The 26,345-nt window shown below is 44.5% G+C and overlaps 1 protein-coding gene across 2 annotated transcripts in view; it reads right to left on the reverse strand.

Moving 5' to 3' along the window:
• Window positions 1–1,106: 1,106 nt before the first annotated feature.
• Window positions 1,107–26,345, reverse strand: part of EBPL (EBP like) — a 31,160-nt gene continuing 5,921 nt past the window's right edge. Inside the window, exons 2-4 of one of the 2 annotated variants that reach the window (XM_025364825.1) lie at window positions 9,930–9,999; window positions 3,437–3,575; window positions 1,107–1,592 (exon numbers count right to left, since the gene is read on the reverse strand). In XM_025364825.1, coding sequence (XP_025220610.1) covers window positions 1,352–1,592; window positions 3,437–3,575; window positions 9,930–9,999 — 450 coding nt within the window. In that variant the 3' untranslated portion in view covers window positions 1,107–1,351. Of the gene's footprint in view, window positions 1,593–2,268; window positions 2,294–3,436; window positions 3,576–9,929; window positions 10,000–26,345 lie in introns of those variants that run through there. The other variant, XM_025364826.1, reaches the window with a different exon arrangement.

A 26,345-nucleotide genomic window follows, 5' to 3' on the forward strand; every position in this document is an offset into this window, starting at 1 on the left:
CCAATCTGGCATCTGGGACCAGGGCCTGCAGCCTCTGCAGGGTAGGAAGCCAACCTAGAAGGAGAGTGGAACACAGACTGAGCTATCAGAGCTACAGCATCCGCCACAACATACCAAGGGCCTGGTCTATGTGCTGGGCAAGGCAGAGATCAGATCTGTGAGCTTGAGTCCAGTAAGAAAGGCAAGCGCTGAACAAGTTAATGTAAGTACCTGCTCCCCAGCCACCACAGAACTGCTAATTCATCTCCCAGACAAGTGTTTTCTGAAACACAATGTAATCACACATCCCTCTTGGTGCTGAGGGTAAGTGCCAAATTGGTGCTTTCCTTCTCTCAATTCTGTAGAAGGTTAGGGCATGCATTTTGCATATTTATGTCATGTTCATCTTATTATTTCTCACTCTCACTTTCCCTGTGTTCCTATTTCCTGATTTACTTTTCATTATAATGTATTACGTATTTCTGCAAGGCATCTTCAATCTTCCTCCTTGAAAAAGGACAGATAGGCCGGGCGCGGTGGCTCACGCCTGTAATCCCAGCACTTTGGGAGGCCGAGGCGGGCGGATCACAAGGTCAGGAGATCGAGACCATGGTGAAACCCCGTCTCTACTAAAAATACAAAAAATTAGCCGGGCGCGGTGGCGGGCGCCTGTAGTCCCAGCTACTCGGGAGGCTGAGGCAGGAGAATGGCGCGAACCCGGGAGGCGGAGCTTGCAGTGAGCCGAGATCGCGCCACTGCACTCCGGCCAGGGGGACAGAGCGAGACTCCGTCTCAAAAAAAAAAAAAAAAAAAAAGAAAAAGGACAGATATAAATCAATCCTCTATCTGCGTGGGCCCCCAGTGCTTACCCATTTACTCAGGAGGAGTCAGCTCACTCACCAGCTCCTATCTTCATGTTTTGTTGGGTTCACAAATTTTAAATAGTATAAATATAAAAACAGAAGCTTTCAATTCATTTCTGGTTTCACATTGGTAATCAAAAAAGACTAGTGAGAAGATTAAAAGATGATGCAAGAACATGTCCTGTGGAATAAAAAATTAATGTAACACTATAGTATTCTACAATAATTGGTTTTACTAATGTGGAACAATTAATACGAGCCATAAAATGCATAATTAAATATTTTATTATTACAAATTCAAATCTGTTCTCTTTTCCCTATATCACCATTTAATTGAACAACAACACAACGAAAACTGGTCACCTTAAAACCAATTTGAAAAAGGTTGTTCAGGAGCACCAATACAAAATCGAAGTGTAGACTGGAATGTGTCACATTTTGGCCAAACAAAAAGATTTGATTCATTTTGGCTCATAAAGTTAGATAATGGTGTTTATGGTTTTGAAAGTTCACTGAAACTTTTTCACTGAACTGGTTTCTTTCTGATGCATTTTCTTGAGTTCTACCCACGACTGCCACAGTAGCAGTCCTGGGATCAGAACCCACACACCGTTAAAAAAAAACAGGTAAACCCAACAGTAGAGCCAGTTGCTGGTGTTGAGGTTGGGGCTTCTGGTGAGCCACTCTGGGAGGAAGGTCATCCAGCAGCCATACAACTCGCACACGCACAGGGTGATCTGCAAGAAATGCCTGTTGGAGAGAAAGAAGCCCGGATGAACCACCAGCTTGGCACAGTTTGGCATCAGAGTCATGATATCTTGTCTGTAATGGCAGCATCAACAGTCTTTGCTATGAAAACCTCCCGAAGTTGGGCCTCAGGTGTTGGGTGGTGCTATTTTGATGAGGGCAAGTCAATCTAATTAATGAAGGCTCATTCTTTCCTTAGGGGAGCAACACTGCCCTTTCTAGATTATTCTCAGAGTTAAGTAAGGACCCTCAGGGATCCTGACCCATTCTTAGGGAAATTTAGTGAGATCACACCTGACTTAGCACAGAGAGGCCTGACTGTGAATCTCACCAAGAGCCATTATAAAAGGGAAGAGTGAGTAATAACCCCTTCCTCAAAGAGTGTAGCGCAGACTGGATGAGATATGAGGATAAAGAGCCCAGCACTGGGCAAGTAAATGCTCAATAATGCAAATATTACAAATGTTTGAAATAATAAACACATGGGTACAGGTAGTAAGTTTGCAACCATAGTCATGGAGTGAAAAATATGTCAAGGTACCAAGGAAAAATTTAATTTTTATTGCCAACTATCTCTCTAAAACTGGGTGGGGAAGGAAGCTTTAAATAAGACTTCTTCATTACAAGATGGTAGAAAATTGAATGCAGCTGTGCCTATTTGACATCTCAGGATAGCAATCTATTCACCCCAGGCCACTTTGTCCCTAAGGAAAGAAAAGGAAGGGAGGAGAGTTTATAGTCTCTCAGAGTCTGATAGGATGGATACCTTTTTAATCTTTTTTTTTTTTTTTTTTTTTTTGACACAGAGTCTCACTCTGTCACCCAGGTTGGGTGCGGTGGAACCAACACGGCTCACTGCAACCTCCACCTCCCAGGTTCAAGCAATTCTTCTGCCTCAGCCTCCTGAGTAGCTAGGGCTACAGGCGCCCACCACCATGCCTGGCTAGCTAATTTTTGTATTTTGAGTAGAGATGGGGTTTCACCATGTTGGCCAGGCTGGTCTCGAACTTCTGATCTCGTGATCCGCCTGCCTCGGCCTCCCAAAGTGCTGGGATTATAGGCATGAGCCACTGCACCTGGCCTCTCTGCACTCTGCCCACCCCATACCCTTCACAATCTGCTTCTGAGAAGATTTCTTATTTATCTTGCAAGTCTGACTCCGAATTATGTAAGATAATTTACTTTTTGTCAAGTGGGACAGGAGTTTTCTTAAATGATTTGGGAGGAAAAAAGGATGGACGTATTACCAATTTATTCTCTAAAGTATTGGTGGCAAATCATCCAAGAGTGTTAGCACCATTTTTGCCTCTACAGAGTCTAGGTTGTTATTAGAATAATATTTATCATATTCTTGATTCGGAAAAGTCTGAAATGATCCTAGTAGCACCATCACACTTATCTCACATCAAATAATTTTCATTTCTATTCTGGTTTTTTTTTGGAGACAGGGTCTTACTATGTCAACCAGGTTGGAGTGCAGTGGCGTGATCATGGCTTCCTGCAGCCTTGACCTCCCAGGTTCAGGTGATCCTCCCACCTCTGCCTCCTAAGTATCTGGGACTACAGGCACGTGCCACCATGCCTAATTTTTAAATTTTTTATTCCCTGTAGAGACAGGGTCTCACTGTGTTGCCTAGGCTGGTCTCAAACTCCTGAGATCAGGTGATCCTCCCACCTCAGCCTCTCAAAGTGCTGCGATTACAGGTGTAAGCCACCGTGCCAGGCCTCTATTCTTCTATCTTTTATCTAACAAATACATGTGGTCACAACCTACTCCAAAGGTCACGTAAGTGTTGGGACACATAATGTTTCCCCTCCTTCCAGCAGGACGGAAGAAGGGTACCTACCGGTAATGTTTTTCTTTGACTATGGCATAAATGAGGAACAATGCCAGAGACCCATCCAGCGCGACAGTCAGAATCTCCACAGACACAATGGTTGGATCGAAATAAACCCATCTTGCATCAGCTTTGCCATATTCTTTCCCTAAAGACAAAATCCACGTTGTTACTCAAATGGCAACAGTTTTTATGACAGTCCATGGAAATGACCTTTCTTTCCTTTAAGGTGGAGATAAAATGAGTTATCGCCACTCTCTCTGCGTTCTTCACGATGCCTTAGCGGAAGGCAGGAGAAGCCCTGGGACCAAAATGCATTCACCACCTGACACAAGCACTAAGAACAGCAGCCGGTTACAGGTGTCCACTCATTCAGTTTCCAGCATGCTTTCACATACGCGCCCTCCTCAGCCCCACCCTCTTCAATGTAAGTAGCAGAATTTTAAAAGAATTCAACATGGTCAGATTTTGCAAAGACAATCTCCAGTCATGATCTTGGTAAATACATTGTAATTCCTTACTTCAAAATTTCCATATAAATTCTGTAAGTATAATGGAAATGTGGGAAATTTGCTATGAAGGACATGTTTATAAAAGACACGTTTATGGCCAGGTATGGTGGCTCACGCCTGTAATTCCAGCACTTTGGGAGGCCGAGGCGGGCAGACCATGAGGTCAGGAGATCAAGACTATCCTGACTAACACAGTGAAACCCTGTCTCTACTAAAAATACAAAAAATTAGCCGGGCGTGGTGGCGGGCGCCTGTAGTCCCAGCTACTCCAGAGGCTGAGACAGGAGAATGGTATAAAACAAGGAGGCGGAGCTTGCAGTGAGCCAAGATCACGCCACTGCACTCCAGCCTGGGCAACAGAGCGAGACTCCGTCTCAAAACAAAACAAAACAAAAAAAACCATGTTTGTTGGCCAGGCACGGTGGCTCACGCCTGTAATCCCAGCACTTTGGGAGGCCAAGGTGGGTGGATCACTTGAGGTCAGGAGTTTGGGACCAGCCCAGCCAACGTGGTGAAACCCTGTCTCCACTAAAAATACAAAATTTAGCTGGGCGTGGTGGCACATGCCAGTAATCTCAGCTACTTGGGAGGCTGAGGCAAGAGAATCACTAGAACCTGGGAGGCGGAGGTTGCAGTGAGCTGAGATCGCACCACTGCACTCCAGCCTGGGCAACAAGAGCTAGACCCTGTCTCAAAACAACAACACGTTTATTAATAACAGAAGAGAAACTAGGTGCTGAAGGGACAGTGGGCAGCGGGGGGAGGAGAGAGCCCGGACTGCAGAATGAATCAGAGTGGGCAGAGGGGGTCTCTGCCCACAGGGACAGGGGACTCACAATGGCCCTCACACAGTCTCAGCTGTGCTGCTTGGGGAGCCAGTGTGCTCTCAGAGATCCATCCAGACCCATTATCAGAATGGTTTCTTCTCGGGAACACCATGACTCAGAGTCTTTTTAGGGCTGCAATGATGGCCAGGTATTATAGAGGCCATTAAAAATTATTTAATTATTTTCTTAATGTGTAAAAGTAATACATGCTGGTCCTAAGACCTCAAATGACTACAGTGAAAAAAATGGAAGTGATGACCTCGTCTCCCCCTTTAATACTATCTCGCATTATCCAGAAGAGGTGTGATGGCCACAGAGGAGCCCGTGATCTGCTACTGAGCAGCACACAGCTCTTGTCTCATAAAGGTCAGAGGAAGGATCCCTTGGGGACAAAGGTTTCTAACGAAAGGCTGTCCTAAGAAAAAGGACAATAAGAGGATTAGCTATTTAATGGAATAACACACAAGGCACGTGCTGAGGGGATGTTCTGTCAGAGGCCACCGAGAGTCAGCAACCTGTCCTTAGCCAACTGTCTGCAGTCTCCTGTGCCCTTCAATAACTAACTGGAAAACACTGTCATATTGAAACGTTTCTCCCCTAAATTTAAATATACATACAAAAGGTGAAATACACCAGTTAGTGCACTAAAAATCTAAGAAAATATCACTTAAGTAAAATGTCAGTTCTTCAGGAACAAAAAGAGATATTGACCAAGTCTTTTTTTTTTTTTTGAAAAGGAGTCTCACTGTTGCCTAGCCAGGAGTGCAATGGCACAATCTCAGCTCACTGCAACCTCCGCCTCCCAGGTTCAAGTGATCCTCCAGCCTCAGCCTCCCAAGCAGCTGGGACTACAGGAACCCACCACCACACCCAGCTAATATTGATTGACCGAGACGGAGTCTCACTCTGTCGCCCAGGCTAGAGTGCAATGGTCAGATCTCAGCTCGCTGCAACCTCCACCTCCTGCGTTCAAGTGATTCTCCTGCCTCAGCCTCCCAGTAGCTAGGATTACAGGCACGTGCCACCATGCCTGGCTAATTTTGTATTTTCAGTAGAGATGGGGTTTCACCATGTTGGTCAGGCTGGTCTCAAACTCCCGACCTCAGGTGATCTACCTGCCTTGGCCTCCCAAAATGCTGGGATTACAGGCTTGAGCCACTGCACCTGGCCTAATTTTTATATTTTTAGGAGAGACAGGATTTCACAATGTTGGCCAGGCTGGTCTCAAACTCCTAACCTCAAGTGATCCCTCCGTCTCGGCCTCCCAAAATGCTGGGATTACAGGCGTGGGCCACCGTGCCCAGCCTTCAACAAGTCTTTGTTTTAGCATTTGGAAGTGCTGTGGTAGGCCCCAAGAATGCAGCTGCAAGTAGGACCAAATGTCGGCCCTTAGTGGCCTACATTTTAGTGAGGCTGAAAACCAGGCAGTGGTGGCTAGAGAATACGATGGTAGGGAAGAAGTAGCACTGAAGCCAGACTACGAACATCAGGTTAGACTTCCTGGAGGAGGTATTTTGATCACTGCCTCTCTTCCCTGTTGGTGAGGGATGGACTTCTGCCTGACGTGATGGCTGAACACACAACACCCGACACTGGGCAGATGAGATGGAGGAGGTTTATTAGTCACATACACTCGTGGCCTGGGGAAGGAGGACATCTCGCCATGCAGGGCCACACAGGGGTTGTACCTGGGAACAGTGATCAGGCAGGGGCCACAGAGGCAGGCTTTGCAGTAACAAGAGGAGGAGGTGGGTTGAGCCCTGGTTCCCGAGAAAGGATGTGATTGGCTTGTTTGGATAATTCTACGGGCAGACTGGTGGGAACTGAAGCCTGCTACTGAGGGGACAAGCAGGCACTGCGCCTGCTCCCCTTGACAGGGGGAGCTATCTGGTTAGGGAACCTTATATGTGGAAGCAGAGTGGGGAGGGAGACTTGCAGTTTGGTCATTTGAGGCCCCCCCTGGATCTCACCAGATATCAAAACAGACATAATACTGAATCCTGGCCAGGCAGGATGGCTCACACCTGTAATCCCAGCATTCTGAGAGGCGGAGGCGGGTGGATCACTTGAGGTCAGGAGTTTGAGACCAGCTTGGCTAACATGGTGAAACCCTGTCTCTATTAAAATACAAAAATTAGCCGGGCATGGTGGTGCACACGTGTGGTTCTAGCTACTAGGGAGGCTGAGGCAGGAGAATCACTTGAACCGGGAGGCAGAGGTTGCAGTGAGCCGACATTGAGCCATTGTACTCCAGCCTGGGAGACAGAGCGAGACTGTTTAAAATAATAATAAGAAGAAAAAAGCAGACATAATGCTGAATCCTAATTTCCGGCCTTATACCACAAGAGGTGACTCCAAATCTGAGTGAAAAATAAGGGTGTTTCAGGGAGGAGCATGTGCAAAGCCTGGAGCTGAGAGAATATAGTGTGTCTGAATCTACAGACAGTTTAGCAGAGCTGACAGTGGGGAAGGTTAATGCCTGAGAGGAAGGTAGGGGACAGACAGTAAGGGGCCCTGGAATCCACCAGTCCCAGTGCATTCCTCTGTGGCATCTCCCTCTGGCAGTCCCTCTGGTATCTCCTCTACTGCTAAACTTTGACCATCTCTTTGCTTATTAAACACTGAAACAATAAAAAGGCAAACAGGAGCATTAAAGAGCCTGACGATGTGATCATTTCCATTGATTCTGTGACTGATAACAGGACTTAGGTGAGGTTTACAGGGAAAGATGCAAACTAAGGATCAGGGTGGATTTCCCCAACCAGAGCCATTGTTGTGTCCTCAACCAGAGAGTGGAGACCAGGAGACACTGAGTATTCATGACGTTTATGGCCGGCCCTGCATCCCAGTGAAGCCAAGGTCAGAACACAGGTCATCCTCAGAAGGTCCTGCTCTAGACACACAGTATCAGAATCTGCATTTGAGTAAGATGCCCAGGTGATTTGGGGCACTTTGGAGTCTGGGAAGTACTACTTGCTTTACATTTTCTACTGGATTTTTACTTTCATGAAAATAAAGGACACCTTCATTAAATGAGTTTTTACTGCGTTTTGGTTTTTAGAAATAGGGTATCACCGTGTTGCCCTGGCTAAACTCAAACTCCTGGGCTCAAAGAATCCTCCTACCTCAGCCTCCCAAGTAGCTAGGGCTCCAGGCTCGAACCACTGCACCCAGCTAGTTTTCACTTCTTTAAGGTGCGTAATGTAAACGTGAAGATGATGGAGAAAGCCTGTGTTAGACATTCGCATTTCATGGGATTGAGCCAAATCTGGGCTGTTTGCTTTCTCTCATGCCAGGCAGGGCAGCCAGAGGAGGAGGTGTCAGCACAGCATCTGGCAAAGAGGAGAAGAGGATGCTCAGCAGGAGGAGCCATGACTCAGGCTGGGGTCGTCAGCCTCTGGGCTTCACCAGCAATCCCCGAGCAGAGTTTAATGCAGCCGATCAAAATGCATAGCTGCATTCAGCTGGGCCCCTGGATCTGAAATGGCTCAACTCTGGTCAAGGGGACTCAGACTCCTTGGCTAGGACTTGAGGCATCAAATATGACACCTTTTCCTTTGGGAAGTACTAATGAGCCTACTCAACTCTCTAGATGTTTCCTAACACTAGTGGTAAACAGGAGTCACCCACACAGATCCTAGCTGGAAATGATTTCTGAGTCACGAAAAGAAATAAGATAAACAGGATGGGTGCGGCGTCTCACACCTGTAATCCCAGCACTTTGGGAGGCTGAGGCGGGCAGATCACAAGGTCAGGAGATGGAGACTATCCTGGCTAACATGGTGAAACCCTGTCTGTACTGAAAATACAAAAAATTAGCCAGGCGTGGTGGCGGGCACCTGTAGTCCCAGCTACTCGGGAGGCTGAGACAGAAGAATGATGGCATGAACTCGGGAGGCAGAGCTTGCAGTGAGCCAAGATCGTGCCACTGCACTTCAGCCTGGGCGACAGAGCGAGACTCTGTCTCAAAAAAGAAAAAAAAAAAGAAAAAAAAGAAATGATGCAGAGTTTCAGAAGCAAAACCTGAAAGCAGTTATCCTGAGAAAGGCAGTTTTATAAAGTGGCAAAAAAAAAAAAAATACCTGTTGGTATTGACACAGTACATGGTAGGACGTCGATGCTAATTGACTGACAATGAGCAAGAAGACTTTTGGAAAGGATCTATAAGATCACAAAAAAGTATGTACAATAAAAAGAAAGTTGATATTAAAGGTATGGGAAAAGCACCCAGTTTAAATGCCACAAGTTCTTCCATCTGCACTCACTACCAACATTTTTTTTTTTTGAAAGGGAGTCTTGCTCTGTTGCCCAGGCTGGAGTGCAGAGGTGCGATCTTGGCTCACTGCAAGCTCCGCCTCCCGGGTTCACACCATTCTCCTGCCTTAGCCTCTCGAGTAGCTGGGACTACAGGCGCCCGCCACCATGCCTGGCTAATTTTTTGTATTTTTAGTAAAGATGGGGTTTCACTGTGTTAGCCAGGATGGTCTCCATCTCCTGACCTTGTGATCTGCCTGTCTCGGCCTCCCAAAGTGCTGGGTTTACAGGCGTGAGCCACCGCACTCAGCCACTCACTAGTAACATTTTTTATTTTATGTATTGTTTTTTAGAGATGGACTCTTCCTCTGTCACCTGGGCTGGAGTGCAGTGGTGCAACTGTGGCTCAATGCAACCTTGAACTCCTAGACTCAAAAGATTCTCCCGCCTCAGCCTCCTGAGTAGCTAGGACTACAGGTGTGCACCACCACACCTGGCTCATTTAAAAATCTTTTTTTAAAGATAGGGTCTTGCTGTGTTGCCCAGGCTCAAATAGTTTAACATACAGCTTTATTAAGATGTAATTCACATGCCACACAATCTACCTATTTAAAGAATTGGTTTTAGTATAATCACAGGTTTGAATCACCACAATCTAATTTTAGAACATTTCATTACCCCAAAAAGAAACCTGTGCCCATTAGCAGTCACTCCTCATTTCCTCCCAACACTCCCACCCCTACCCTCATTCCCAGGCAACCAGTAATCTACAATGTCTACAGATTCACCTCTTCTGGACATTTCATATAAATGAAATCATACAATATGTGATAGAGGCATTTATTTGACAGTCACACTTGCAATAAACCTCTTCCAACATTTCAAACGCAAACATTTTTAATTACTTACATAAAGAAGCAATCAAGCCATCGGAATTTGCAACGTTTCCTACTAAAGACAAGTAGACAAAAGGGCCTTCCTAGAGAGGAGAAAATGAAGACATGCTCTAATACAGCATCACAACCACAGGATGGCACCGTAGACACATGGCATTGCCTGGCTCCATCCCCCACCCTTCTCCATGGCTCACATCCTGGCCAGAGCCTGGAAACATCCACACAACCTTGTGGGATGCGATCCTGGGGCCTGGTTACCCGGACCTTGGAAATGGGTATGTCTCACCCTAATGTACAATTAATGTTGCTTTTCAGTGACTGGCATTGTAAAAGCAGAGATGTGTTCTTTTGCGGAAAAAGTGAAATTTTTGCATAAGAGTTTATTGTATTAAATAGAGTAAGCTCTAGATTATTCCAGGGATCTTAAGTCTTTGAGTAGAACCTCACAGAAGTTCACTTTTTTTTTTTTACCTCAAAAAAATCTAAGATCTTAAAGAGAAAGGCAATCGAGTTTATACCAGCATTGAGCAATCCTCCCCCCTCTCCTATATATGGGCAAGTTTAGGAAGATTTAAAACAGTTAGTCTACATTTAACATTCAGGTAATAAAATATCTGCAATTACACTTAGTATTTTCCCATCACTGAAGTGCTTCTTTGCCTAAGATTTCTAAAACAAAACAGCTAGAAGCCACTGGGATATCTAATGGTCATGTTGCTCCTTTGAACACATTTTGCTGCTGGTCAATAGAACTTTTTCCTCATTCCTTTTAAACAAAACAATCATTTGTATGACATTAAAACTGGGTCCTGCCTCCCCAGAGGTCACCACTCTCAATCACGTCTCTTTGCAGTTCCCGCAGTGATTTCATAATATACTTACACTATTTCCTTCGACTGCTAGTGGGAAAAGCTATTGTTTCATAGATACTCCTTCCCTTCCCGTTTCCAGTCCTTCGAGTTCCTGATGTATTATTTTATTACTTACCCAAATTTGTAACTTAAAACCTGAAAACCTCAGCTCACTCACTCATCAATGTCGTGCAGTCTCTGGGCTTCTTAACCATGTGAGAGTATGACAGCCTCTACCAGGTTCCCCGCACCCTGTTTCCAACTCTCAATTTCTGTCCAGTTTGCTTGTGCATTGTTAAGACTGATTACATGTCCTTTCTTGTTCTCTAAACATATTTGTCTTCCCTGTTTTATCTGTAACTGGATTCTACAAGCTGAAAAGCCAATTAACAGTACAATGTTGTGATTATGGAAACAGCGTTCACTGTAATAGGCCACAATTTCTTTCCTTAGGGATCCCACATCCTGACTCCTGTGTCATTTAAGGATAATGCTGCAAATGAAAAAATCCTTTTTTTTTTTTTTTTTCCTGAGATAGTCTCATTCTGAAGCATAGGCTGGAGTGCGGTGGTGCGATCTCTGCTCACTGCAACCTCCACGTCCTGAGTTCAAGCAACTCTCCTACCTCAGCCTCCTGAGTAGCTGAGATTACAAGTGCCCGCAATCATGCCTGGCTAATTTTTGTGTTTTTAGTAAGGATGCGGTTTCCCCATGTTGGCCAGGCTGGTCTCGAACTCCTGACCTCAGGTGATCTGCCCTCCTCGGTCTCCCAAACTGCTGGGATTACAGGCGTGGGCCACCGCGCCTAGCCCAAAATATCCTTTCTTCATGAATTTCTCAAAATCATGCTACATTTTAGTTTGCTTCATATTTGGGCCATGACTTTCTTATGTTTATTCTACAGTTTATAATTACTTTTTTTTTTCTGATTCAGAAGAGACCTTTCTCCCCATCTCATGAAATCTTCCAGCTTTTTACTGATTTTAATCTCTGAACAGAGGCTTTGAGGTTGGTTTATTTTGTCTTGTTTTGGCACTCTTTGCAAGTTGCTTAATTGGTAAATGTGGTTTATCTGAGTATATGTAAAAGTCGGTTTTTTTTTTTGAGACAGAATCTCGCTCTGTCGCCCAGGGTAGAGTGCAGTGGTGTGATCTTGGACTTGGTTCACTGCAACCTCCGCCTCCTGGGTTCAAGCGATTCCAGTGCCTCAGCCTCTCAAGTAGCTGGGACCACAGGCATGTGACACTACACTCAGCTAATTTTTGTCATTTTTAGTAGAGATGGGATTTCACCATGTTAGCCAGGCTGGTTTCAAACTCATGGCCTCAAGTGATTTGCCTGCCTCGGCCTCCCAAAGTGCTGGGATTACGGTGTGAGTCACCGTGCCAGGCTCCAAAAATCATATCCTTTAAAGGACATTTTAAAAAATCATATGAGACAAATAGCTGTGTTTATAAACAAATAAGTACTCCCCAGTCCACTTACTTTGCAACACTTTATTCTTACCATCCAATTTTTTTATTTTTAGCAGAACCATAGGGTGAAGTCCATACCGCTTCCTTGCTTTGGCTTGAGAACTTTCTAGACAAAGCACATCCACTGGGCTGGCCAGTGAGGCAATGGGGCTGGGCTGAATTTGACCCTCTCTAGGCCTCAGGCCATCTATCTGTAAGATGAAGGACTTCCTTCCTATAGATTGTGAATCTCATCCTAAAACTAAATGCAACCTCCACTGGCAACCTCTTCTACTAGACTCATTAGTAAGACGTGGAGTCTGACACTAGATTGCAGACCTTTCCCCAGAAGCAACTCTGGGTAAGAGCAAGATGGGGAACTGGAAATCAGTAACATGCAGGAACCTATGAGTCTATAACAAATCCGTTTCCTTTTACATCTACCTGTTGAAGTTCTACTCATTTTTCAAATCCCAGCCCCAACTCCCTTCTTCAAGAAACCTTCTTTGACCTCCTAATGAGAATTAATGTCTCACTCTCCTGAAACTCCCATGTGATTAAGTTTGTTTCTGTAACCAGCAGCTATCCGCTCGCTATGAATCCCCAGCTCCCACTGGATCACACATCATTGGGATCTGGAGTACTGTCATTTCTATCTTAGAATCCCCAAGAATCATGGCATTTGTGTTCAGTGTTTGCTAACCTTGAATTAAGTTCATACAACAAATTACTTATAAAGGATGCCCTGATGAGGCTTTTAGAATACCCTATTTTTTACTGTATTAATGTCCTAAATGTAAAGATAGCATAATACAAATCAAGTGTAACGAATATTCATGCCTTCAAATGCTGATCAGATGTCGCCTCCTCCAGGAAGCAAGATTGTACTATTCTCCTGCTGGGAGGTCGGTGCCCTCCTACACAGAAACCTGCTCACTTGTCTCTTCCCAAAACTGCCAGTTCTCTGAGTGCCAATTCTTTGTCTTGTATCTCTATATTCCAAATGGCTAACACACAGTACATGCTAATAAGCGTTTCCTAAAAGAAATAAAAAGGAGAATAGAAAACAAGACAGTTAAAAATAGTAATCTGATTAGAAAATGGGTAAAAGAAATGAATAGATATCTCACTGGAAAGTACATAAAGATGGCAAATAAGCACATGGAAAGATGGTCAACCTCGTTAGCCACCAAGGAAACACACCTTCAAACCACAGGGAGGTATCACTGCATAAACTATCAGAATGGCGAAAATAAGGCTGGGTGCGGTGGTCCACACCTGTAATCCCAGCACTTTTGGAGGCCTAGGCGGGCGAATCATGAGGTCAGGAGTTCAAGACCAGCCTGGCCAACATGGTGAAACCCCACCTCTCCTAATAATACAAAAAAATTAGCTGGGTGTGGTGGTGTGTGCCTGTAGTCCCAGCTACTTAGGAGGCTGAGGCAGGAGCACTGCTTGAACCGGGAGGCGGAGGTTGCAGTGAGCTGTGATTGTGCCAATGCACTCCAGCCTTTGCGACAGAGTAAAACTGTGTCAAAAAAAGAAAGGGAAAGGGAAAAGGAAAGGGAAAGGGAGGAAGGGAGGAAAGAAGGGAGGGAGGGAAGGAGGGAGGAAGGAAGGAAGGGAAGGAAGGAAACGAAGGAAAGGAAAGGAAGGGAGGAAAGGAAGGGAGAAAAGGAAGGAAGGGAAGGAAGGCAAAAATAAAAAATAGTGGCAACATCAAATAGTGGTAAGGATGTAGAAAAACGGAAACAAACACACATTTCTGAAGAGATAGAAGTGGTACAGTCACTAAAAAAAACTAGAGTTTGGCAGTTTCTTCTAAAACTAAATATGCAATGACCATATGACCCAGCAATTCCACATTTGGGTATTTCTCCCAGAAAAATAAAAACTTATGTTTATACAAAAACAAGTACACGAATGTTCATAGCAGCTTTATTTGTGGTAACTAAAAACTGATGTTCTTCAAAAAGCCGATCCCAAAAGATTACATAGTGATTACATTCATTTTCATTTCTGTATTTATTTTACGAGACACAGTTTCGCTCTGTCGCTCAGGCAAGAGTGCAGTGGCTCGATCTTGGCTCACTGCAACCTCCACCTCCCATGTTAAGGGATTCTCGTGCCTTAGCCTCCTGAGTAGCTGGGATTACAGGCATGCACCACCACGCCCTCCTTAATTTTTGTATTTTTAGTAGAGATGGGGTTTCAGCATGTTGGCCAGGCAGATCTCGAACTCTTGACCTCAAGTGATCCACCTGCCTCAGCCTCCCCAAGTGCTGGGATTACAGGCTTGAGCCGCCATGCCCGGCTCTGTGGTTACATTTATGTAACAATTTTCTGAAATGATATATTTTAGAAATGGAGGACATTATTAGTGGTTGCCAGGGGTTAGGGGATGGAGGTGTGGGGTGGGGGGATGTGTAGTTATAAAAGGAAAACACTAGGGATCCTTGTAGTGCTGGAACTATTCAGTACCTGGACTGTTGTGGTTGATATGTGAATCTACCCAGTTGATAAAATTATATAGAACTTAATACACACACACACACCTCCACACACAAAAAAACTGAGAAGTCTGAAAAAGATCAGTGGACTCTATCAATGTCCATACGATGGTTATATTATACTATAGTTTTACAAAATGTTTGGTACCAAAATTATCAAAATAGAAAATAACTTTTTCTTTTTTTAGACAGAGTCTTGCTCCCTAGGCAGGAGTGCAGTGGTATGACCTTGGCTCACTGCAACCTCCGCCTTCTGGGTTCAAGCAATTCTCCTGCCTTAGCCTCCTAAGTAGCTGGGATTACAGGTGCCCACCACCATGCCTGGCTAATTTTTTGTATTTTTAGTAGAGACGGAGTTTTGCCATGTTGGCCAGGCTGGTCTCGAACTCCTGACCTCAGGTGATCCACCTGCCTTGGCCTCCCAAAGTGCTGGGATTACAGGTGTGAGCCACTGCACCCGGCCGAAGATAATTTTTTAAAAACCCACCAAAATGTTACCATCGTGGAAACCTGGGAAAAGTAAACAAGGGACCTCTGTATTATTTCTTACAACTGCATGTGAATCTACAATACCTCAAAAAAAGTTAATTAAAGAAACAGAGAAAGACATGGGATAAAGACTACCATGACTAAGTGAATGGGCTTTTTTTTTTGGCAACTGTTAGGACTTAAAAAAAAAATTTATAATAGGCCAGGTTTTGGCCTCAGGGGGCTTATTGTCTAGTTGGATTAACAATGACTTCCAATTCAATAAAGGTTGGAGGAAGATGAGGGAGCTGTAGTTGGGACAGTGAGGAAAGATTCCAGAGGGAGGCAGGCCTAGAGCTGGGCCTGGGTGGGCAGGCTGAGAGGTGAAGGACAGGGATGGAGCCCAGAGGATGGTATGAGGCCCGTGGGTCCAGGTTTTGCCCTGCTCAGCCCTGTGGCACAAACAGTGGTGCTCAGGGGTACTGTGTACATTAACAATGTGTGCAGCCATTGCCACCATTTCTAGAACTCTTCATCTTCCAAAACTAAAACAATGTGCCCACTAAACACGAATTCTCCATTTCTTCCCTCTCTCAGCCCAACACCCAGCACTGTACTTTGTGCATCTATGACTCTATTTTAGATAATTCGTATAAATGAAATGAGACCAAACATTCATGCTTAGCCTTACAACGGTGATATGCTCTGAGAAAAGCATCATTAGACAGTTTTGTCATTGTGTGGACATCATAGAGTGTATTCACACAAACCTAGGTTGTGTAACGCTTACCTCACATGTAGGCTATATGGACAGCCTTTTGCTCCTGGGTTACAAACCTGTACAGCATTACTGTACTGAATACTGTAGCAAATTATAACACAATGGTAAGTATTTGTGCATCTAAACATAGAAAAGGTAATGCATTGCACTACAACATTATGACAGCTATGACGTCTCTAGGCATTAGAAATTTTTCAGCTCCATCATAATCTTAAGGGACAACCGTGGTATATTCCGTCCCTTATTGACTGAAACGTCTTTACGCAGTGATGACTGTATTTGTCCTTTCATGTCTGGCTTATTTTACTTAGCATAGCGTCTTCTAGGTTCACCCATGTTGTAGCATGTGTCAGAATTTTGTTCCTTTTTAAGACTGAATCAAATTCCACTGTATGTAGGCACTGCATTGTGTTTATTCATTTGCTGATGGACCTTTAGGTTGTTTCCATTTTGGAGTTATTGTGGCTCATAAGTCTGCTGCTATGAACACTGGTTTGCAAGTATCTGTTCGAGTGCCTGGTTTCAATTCCTTTGGGTGTATATGTAGAAGTGGAATTGCTGGAACTTAAGGTAAATGTTTAGCTTTCTGAGGAGCTCCCACACAGCTTTCTGCAGCGCTGGCACCGTTTTGCATTCCCACCAACAATTCTCCACATTCTTGGCCAACACTTGTTATTTTCCTTTGTTGTTATTGTTTTTAATAGTAGTCATCCTAATGGGTGTGAAGGAGTATCTCACCGTGGTTTTGATTTGCATTTCCCCCAATGACTGCCTAGTGAGGCTAAACATATTTTCATGTACATACTGACCTCTTTGGAGGAATTTCTATTCAAATCCTTTGTCTGCCTTTGAGGTTTTTTTCATTGTTAAGAATGTAAGTTTTAAAATGGAGATATCATCACTTGGAATTTGAAACCAGTGGGCTAGACTGCCCCATGGGCAAGATTAACCAATAATTCTGCTTAAGTCAAAGCATTTGGTAAAGCAGAGGAGGGGCCATTTTCATAAGAATCTGAGAAGAAGATCTGCGCACCCATCATGAGGGCAAAGGGTCTGAAGTGAATCTTAAGTCCCCCCTCCCCTGCTGCCTGGTAACCTCCTCTTCGGCCTTTAAAAACCCAGTGAAACCCCAGTTCCCTCCTCGGTGCCACCTCTAGGCCTGGACAGAGTCTTATCACTCACCAGACTGCATGACAATGACTTGTTTCCCTCTCTACTTTCCCCACTAGTAAAGCTCCTTAAGGGTGGGCCAAGGTTGATTACATGCAATACACACCAAATACACATACAATCCCAGGCTGATTCTCCAGACTTTCCACAGCTATCCCTGAATCATGTAGTATTAGCTGGGCCACCTAATTCCTTAGTTCTTCTTATTTTTCAGTGATAGCAGAGATGACATGGGTCCAGAGGTGTGACTTGCAAAAGTCCTTGGCTGAAACATTCAGTATATAAAGAAAATGCTCTCAAGTGATTTAAAAAATAGGACCCACTGCAGACATGGGCAGGTCTGGTGGGTCAGTGTGCACTGGCACCGTCTAAATAGCAGGTCATGCTTTGCCGGGAAGGGGCAGTGGTTCTACACGAGGACATTGCCCTCGTGTTTTAGGTAAAAAGGGAGCCAAACAGACCAACAAACACTTGGCTTTTCTTCATGAAGTAGGTCATACACCGGTAGCAACTCTCTGATTCTTCCCTCAAACAACTCTAAGAGGTGGTATCCCTTCCCTGTATCATCACACTTGTCCGCTCCCACTGCAGCCCATGCCAATCCTGCTGCATCCCACCCCAGGAAGGTCAATCAGATGAAAGTCAGAAAAAGCACATGGTGAAAAGGGGTGAGCGTGTCCATATCAGAGTTCCAGGTGACATCTCTGAAGGTTCCGTGATTCTGAGACTGGCTGGCTCTTACCCTAACAGAACTCACAAATATAAATCAGCAAACATAGGCTCACCACTTTAGGCTGCACCATCCACAGCTGACTCTCATCAATAACAGATTCCATGCAAAAACAAACAAACTAGGTATGGGAGGCAGAGGCCCCAGCTTCAGAATGAGACCTGCTATTATGGTGTTAAAGATTATAAAGGCCGGGCGTGGTGGCTCACACCTGTAATCCCAGCACTTTGGGAGGCTGAGGCAGTCAGATCACCTGAGGTCAGGAGTTCAAGATCAGCCTGGCCAACATAGTGAAACTCCGTCTCTACTAAAAATACAAAATACAAATATTAAAAAATACAAAAAAATTAGTCAGGCATGGTGGCACATGCCTGTAGTCCCAGCTACTCAGGAGGCTGAGGCACAAGAATCGCCTGAACCCGGGAGGTGGAGGTTGCAGTGAGCCAAGATCGTGTGTGCCTGTGCCTGGGTGACAGAGTAAGACTCCGTCTTAAAAAAAAAAAAAAAAGACCATTCAGGGGCTTTTGAATGAAATCTGCTCTAACCACACAAAGACCTAAGATCAAAGCCACTGAAAACACTACTATTTGCCAGGCACCAAAATTATCTGTAGAATTGTAGAGAATGGAGACAGATATAGTTCCTCCTGTGAATTCATGCTTCATATTAAATGAACTGTACAGTGCTTTTTTCTTCTCCCTTAAAATTGCTTTTATGTTAAATAACCAAATAAACATGGAAAGTTATCAGCTTCAAAGTCTTTAACCACAATGTATGATCGAGATCCAGCCATCTGGAACTAAGATTCACGTTTGAGCTCAATAAGCACTGAGGATCTAAGGATCAGATGAAAGGTGCCTAGTCAACAGCAAAGGACCACATGCAGGATGTTGCTGTAATTGGGAAGGCAGGGCTCCACTAGGTGTTAGGCGAGATATGGTTAAGCTTGAGCAAAAAGTACAACAGACTATTTCTTTCTTTTTTTCTTTTTCTGTCATTTCTATGATAACACGAACGGCAGGCACCTGTCCCTGAAGAAGACCTGACTTTATTTAGAGACAGACTTACTACATAAAGGTAAAGTGACATGAGGTCCAGATCACTTTCCAGTACTTCAGCAATAACAATGAAAAAGGGAGGGAGGGAAGGAGAAAAAGAGAAGAAAAAGTGACAGATGGGCAAGTGCAGCAAAACTTGAAAATGTAGAATCTGCTCACTGATACTGTACTAGTCTCTCTACATCTGTGAATGTTTGAAACTGTTCACAGTAAAACTTAATTTTAAAAAGATACATAGGTTTACGCCTGTAATCCCAGCACTTTGGGAGACTGAGGCAGGTAGATCACAAGGTCAAGAGTTCAAGACCAGCCTGACCAACATGGTGAAACCCCGTCTCTACTAAAAATACAAAAACTAGCTGGGCGTGGTGGCACGCACCTGTAATCCCAGTTACTTGGGAGGCTGAGGCAGGAAAATCGCTTGAACCCAGGAGACAGAGGTTACAGTGAGTAGAGATGGTGCCACTGCACTCCAGGCTGGGTGACAGAGCGAGACTCTGTCGCAAAAACAAACAAACAAAACAACATCAAAAACATTAGTTGGGTGCAGTGGTGTGTACCTGTAGTCCCAGCTACTCAGGAGACTGAGGTGGGAGGATCAGTTGGGCCCAGCAGTTCAAAGCTGCAGTGAACCATGATTGCACCACTGTACTTGGGCCTGGAGGACAGAGAGAGACCCTGCTTCTTAAAAAAAAAAAATGGTTGCGGGGATACATAGCAACTTGTCAAATTCCAATATGGTACCACTAGAGAAAGCCAGTCCCAGCGCTTGGTGCTACACCTGTAAGGGATCAGAGAAGGGCACTCCTTGCATTTCTGGATTCCAGAGTCAGGATCCTGCAGTTGCAGGGGCTCCCTGCCTTCATGCTAGAAACAGGCGAGCAGAGGACTCAGACTACAGTGGTTACAAGAAACACAGCACCTGAGGTTCCAGACAGCCTGAGGCTTAGCTCCTCCAGGACCCTCTCCAGACCCAAAGCGTCCTGGGTGTCCTGGTCTGGATCAGCCTAAATGAGCAAAAAGCAACAGAGATCTGCAGCATGTGTCAGGCAGGGCACACCTCAAAAGCAAGCAGTTTGCCACCTCCTTCCCCGCAGATGCACTTTTGTATCAGACACATTGGTGTTTCAGCACTCAACAGTACTTGAGTTGCCTGATTATTCAGGTCTCAATAAACCACAGTGCAAACCTGCTTACTTCTCTCTCCATCTTCTGCTCTCCTGCAGGCAAAAGATACTTGAATAACACTGCACCTCGGTTCCCAGCCACAGGAGACTCAGAATGCCCTCCCTCCCCACCCCCCACACACACGTGCACGGACACACACATGCATGCACGCACGCTAACCAGGGGAGGTGGACTTCAACCTGGTGAGAGGTGCTGAAACTCAATGTACCTCCTCACAGGAACCAATGGGAATGTTCGTATAAGTTTGGCGCCGTGTTGAGGGTTAAAATAAACAGTAGCACAAAAAGGATGAAGAGTAAGGAGAGTTGATGGCCGTGTCCAGAACAGAAAGGAAAAAACTCCCACTATTCACATATTTTCTTGTGCCCTCTTGGTAAAGGACCAGGCATCAAAATGCCAGCTCTGGGTGATACATGCTGAGCAAATTCTTTCTTGTCCATTTAGGACTGCAGAGGAGCTGCCCAGAATCAGGCTTTTGCTCCCTCTGATCAGAGGCCTTTTCTCCTCCCTAAACCAATGTCTGCAGTGCCCACAACGCCTATGGCACGAAGATATTTCAGTGGATTTTTCTTTACTCTTCTGATATTTCTTCTGGTGGTATACCTTTTAAAATTTTACCTTAAAAAAAAATTATATAAGCCCAGGAATTCAAGATGGGCCTGGGCAACATGTGAAACCCCATCTCTACAAAAAATACAAAATTAGCTGGGTGTGGTGGCGTGCGCCTGTAGTCCCAGGTGGGTAAGGTGGAAGGACCACTTGAGCCCAGGACGTCGAGGCTGCAGTGAGATGAGATTGTGCCACTGCACTCCAGCCTGGGCAACAAAGCAAGACCCTGTTTAAAAAAATATATATATATACGACTGGGTGCAGTGGCTCATGCCTGTAACCCCAGCACTTTGGGAGGCTGAGGTGGGCAGATCACAATGTCAGAAGATGGAGACCATCCTGGCCAACATGGTGAAACCCTGTCTCTACTAAAAATACAAAAATTAGCCAGGCGTGGTAGCATGCACCTGTAGTCCCAGCTACTCGGGAGGCTGAGGCAGAATTGCTTGAACCCGGGAGGCGGAGGTTGCAGTGAGCCGAGATCGCGCCACCACACTCCAGCCTGGCAACAGAGCGAGACTCCATCTCAAAACACAAAACAAAACAAAACAAAACAATCCCACAAAACAAACAAGTAAAAATATCTATGATACATGTTTTAAAAAACCCAAAAAACTATAAAAAGGTACAAAGCAAAGAATAAAAGCCTCTCTCCCTTCCTGACTCCCAATCACATTTCCCAGAGATGACCACTGTTAAATTCCATGGTAGCCTTCAAGACATATTTCAGGTTTATATTAATAAGCACTTATAAATATTTAAAATATTTTCTCCCTGCTATGAATTTTCCTACTATTAACCCAGAGGGTGATGAGGAAAATTTCATAATACTTATTTAAGTTCCACATATCAAAAAATGTGGTTTAAAAAATACAGGAAAGTTCCTACTGGACATATGTTATATAACATAACTGAACTATACTTAGTTAAGCTAACAAAATCAGCTTAAAAATTAAAATGTATTATAGCAAATAAAGAAAGGCCAGTCTCATTTTTCTCTTAAGATGTCCAGGCATGTAATTTTTTTTTTTTTAAGATGGTCTCGTTCTGTTGCCCAGGCTGGAGTGCAGTGGCATGATCTCGGCTCACTACAACCTCTGCCTCCTGGGTTCAAGCAATTCTTCTGCCTCAGCCTCCCAAGTAGCTGGGATTATAGGCACACGCCACCACGCCTGGCTAATTTTGGTATTTTTAGTAGAGACAGGTTTTCACCATGTTGGCCAGACTGGTCTCAAACTCCTGACCTCAGGTGATCTGCCTGCCTCGGCCTCCCAAAATGCAGGGATTACAGGGGTGAGCCACCACGCCCGGCCCAGGCATATAAGGGTTTTAACAACATATTTTATAGACTTAAAGACAGCTATAAGCCAAAGCTCAGATCAAACAAATCATTAAGTTATGCCAGCTACTTCCACTGATAATTAAATATCCAATTTAAAGAGCATGCTCAGTTTACTCATTCTAATCCTTAAGGAAAAATTTAGCTGAAAAAGTTCTTACAGAAATAAAAAGAACACATACTGAGGCTGAGTATGTATTTGAATGTATCTGTTTTTTGTTGTCAGTATGTTTGAATGAAGACCTAGAGAAAACAGGGCAACATTCACTTTCAAGAGTGGGAGAATGAAGTAGAGCAGGAATAGAATCAGTATATAAATCCTGTCAACATTTATTAGCATTTGCAAATCGGACTCACAAAACCTCAGCCTAATCAGACTGGATTTTTGCACGTCATGGCAACAGCATACATCATTGTTTCTGGAGGGATCAGCTGCAGCAGCCTCCTACGGTCCTTTGGTGACAAGGCTTTAATGACTCCATAAATGTATGCTGCCCAGCTGCTGCCTGCTTAATGAGACGACCATTTCCACTTGAGGGAACCTGCTCAGCAGCCAGTTGTCACCTAACATTCACAGGAGACCACGCTGGTCTCTTTCAGAACTACCAGGATCAAAGAGTTACACGAGTTCTATGGTTCCTACAACATAGCAGCATACTGTTTGATTTAGGACTTGAAACACTTTTCTCTCTTTTCAAGAATATACCCTTCTCTGCCAGAAGGTTGTTACTTCTCAGATTAAAGATGTGAAAGGAAACCTTCCAAGGCTCATCTTAATTGGACAAATACATCATCACTTTAGTACACAGGGATTGGATGACAAAAGCTAATCCGGGTATGGAATATGGCAAGGAGGATTCACTAAGAGGATGGAGGAGAGAATTACATTTACTGAACTCTGGCAAGTGCCAGGTGCCTTACATCCTTGCCATTCAAATACAGTCAATGAATCACAGCCTGGCAATCACTTGGGAGCTGGTTACCACTGCAGAATCTCGGATGATCCCCGGATGATTTGTGTGCATGGTCAAGCTTGAGAAGCACCGCGCTAAGTTATAAGGCTTTATTTAATTCTCACAGTCCTTTGAAGAAAACATTATTTCCATACTTCACAGGTAAGAAAACTAAGACAGAAAGTTTCCTTTCTTCTTTCCCTCCTCATTACAGAAAGGATTTGCAGGGGAAAGGGGCATGCCCAAGTTTCTGAGTTGGTCATCGGGAAAGCTGGTGTTCAAGGGTGCACCTACTGCACCCAAAGGCCTGTGCTCTTTCCACCTTCCCCCACCGCCCCAGGCTCCTTGAATGATGGTCAGACTCCACCTAGAACCGTGTTTAGGAACTGGTGCTGCATGCACGCATTCATCCATTCATCCATTTATTTATTGAGCTAGAGTCTTGCTCTGTCACCCAGGCTGGAGTGCAGTGGTATCATCTCGGCTTACTGCAACTTCCACCTCCCAGGTTCAACCAATTATCATGCCTCAGCCTCCCAAGTAGCTGGGATTACAGGTGTGCACTGCCACACCTGGCTAAGTTTTTGTATTTTTAGTAGAGACAGGGTTTCATCATGTTGGCCAGGCTGGTCTTGAACTCCCGACCTAAGGTGATCCGCCCACCTCAGCCTCCCAAAGTGCTGGGATTACAAGCCTGAGCTCACACCTGTAATCCCAGCACCTTGGGAGGCCGAGGAGGGTGGATCACGAGGTCAGGAGATTGAGACCATCCTGGCCAACATGGTGAAACCCTGTCTCTACTAAAAATACAAAAAAAAATTAGCGGGGCATGGTGGCAGGCACCTGTAGTCCCAGCTACTCAGGAGGCTGAGGCAGGAGAATGGCATGAACCTGGGAAGCGGAGCTTGCAGTGAGCTGAGATCACACCACTGTGCTCCAGCCTGGGTGACGGAATGAGACTCCATCTCAAAAACAAAAACAAAGAACAAAAAACAAGCCTGAGCCACGGCACCAGGCCTGGTACTGCATTTGAAAATGCAACCTGTGGCATGTATGAGGGTGAGTGGTAAGTTTCAGTCATATATGTCTATCAGAATGACTAAAAACAAAAGTAAAAACCACAAAAATGCTAAGTGCTGGTGAGGCAACAGGAACTCTCACACACCGCTAGTGGGAACGCACAATGGTACGGCCACCACGGAAAGCAGGTTGGCAGTTTCTACTAAAATGAAAGAATCCCACTCCAAGGCCTTGGCCTAGGGGAAAGGAAAATATGCCCACACAGACTTGGATGCAGATATCTATTAGCAGCATTATTTGTAATAGTCAAAAACTAGGAACAACCCATTTGTTCATTAACTGATAAATGAATTGAGATACATCCACAGACTGGAACACTACACAGCAACTTATGTTAAATAAAGACTTTGTATGTACGATTTCATTTTTATAAAATTACAGGAACAGCAAAACTTTAAAGACAGAAGGCAGATGGGTGTTTGTTGGGGCTGGTGATGGGGACTGGGATCCTCTTCAAAGGGACATGAGAAAACTTTTACTAGAAGCGTGATGGAAACGTTCTGTACTGTGATTGCAAGGGTGGTTACACAACTCTACACAATCACTCAAATTCACCAGACTGTACACAGAATGGGTGAGTTTTATTATACATAAATTATAACAATGAAGCTGGAGGGAGGAAAAGGGGAATTTAGACAAGTGGCTGGTAACTATATAAATACAGGTATATCTCAACAGCTTTCACTATAGTAACAATAATCAGTCTAAACACAAAGGAAAGGCCAGGCGTAGTGGCTCATGCCTGTAATTCCAGCACTCTGGGAGGCCCAGGCGGGTGGATCACTTGAGGCCAGGAGTTTGAGACCAGCCTGGGCAACATGGCAAAACCCCTTCTCTACTAGAAACACACACTAAAATTAGCTGGGCATGGTGGCACATGCCTATCATCCCAGCTACTTGGGAGGCTGAGGCAGGAGAACTGCTTGAACCCAGGAGGCAGGGACTACGATGAGCTGAGATCGTGCCACTGCACTTCAGCCTGGGCGACAGAGGGAGACTCTGTCTCAAAAAATTAAATTAAATTAAATAAAACAAAATACAAAGGAGAAATACAGTAGCAATGAAAATATAAAATGTTTTGAAATAAACTTTAAGAGACTATAACAGAAGATTTAAACAAATTGCAATCTACCCAGTTCTTAGAAGGCAGACTGTATTATAAAAATATCATTTAATCTCAAACTAATCTGTAAAGCTAAGAAAACCACAATCAAAATACCAAGTATTAGAACTTGGCAAAGTGAAATTCTTTTTTATTTTTGAGACAGGATCTCACTCTATCCCCCAGGCTAGAGTGCAGTGGCACGATCTCGGCTCACTGCAACCTCTGCCTCCCAGGCTCAAGCGATTCTCCTACCTCAGCCTCCCAAATAGCTGGGATTGCAGGTGCATGCTACCGCACGCCTGGCTAATTTTTGTACACACCCGGTCAGCAAAGTGAATTTAAAAGTACATTTGGAAGGATATATCATAAGTTTTAAAGTGTTTAAAAAAGAATAGTAGGGAGAAATTTGCTTTATCAGATATTGAACTACATTATAGTGCTGAAATTTTCAATATCTGATAAAACAGTGGCTAGAACTGGAACCAAAAGATTCATAAAACAGAACTAAATTCAAAAATCCCCAAACATATCTATGCATATAAAATACTTCAGTATATGATAAAGGTGGCATTTCAAATAAGTGGGGAAAGAATGGATTAGTCAATAAAGGGGGTTGACAACACTTTCTTGCCCTTTCTCCCCAAAAGCATAATAAAGTGTGGGTGAAACTGTACTAATACATGAACACCTCTTATAGATCATTAAGGAAAAGACAAACATCCCCATTGAAAAACAGGCTTATAGAAGGAGGATCCCAAGTTCTACGCCCCAGAATCTCGTCCCAAAGCCTAGCACCAAAACAGCAAAGCAGTCCTCCTTCAAGAAAACTGAAGGCACCCGGGCATGGTGGCTCACGCCTGTAATCTCAGCACTTTGGGAGGCCCAGGCAGGCAGATCACGAGGTCAGGAGTTCGAGACCAGCCTGACCAACATGGTGAAACCCTGTCTCTACTAAAAATACGAAAATTGCCGGGCGCGGTGGCTCAAGCCTGTAATCCCAGCACTTTGGGAGGCCGAGACGGGCGGATCACGAGGTCAGGAGATCGAGACCATCCTGGCTAACACGGTGAAACCCCGTCTCTATTAAATACAAAAAAACTAGCCGGGCGAGGTGGCGGGCGCCTGTAGTCCCA

Source organism: Theropithecus gelada, chromosome 17 (assembly GCF_003255815.1).
Source record: "Theropithecus gelada isolate Dixy chromosome 17, Tgel_1.0, whole genome shotgun sequence".
In the NCBI taxonomy this organism is placed as follows: Eukaryota; Metazoa; Chordata; class Mammalia; order Primates; family Cercopithecidae; genus Theropithecus; species Theropithecus gelada.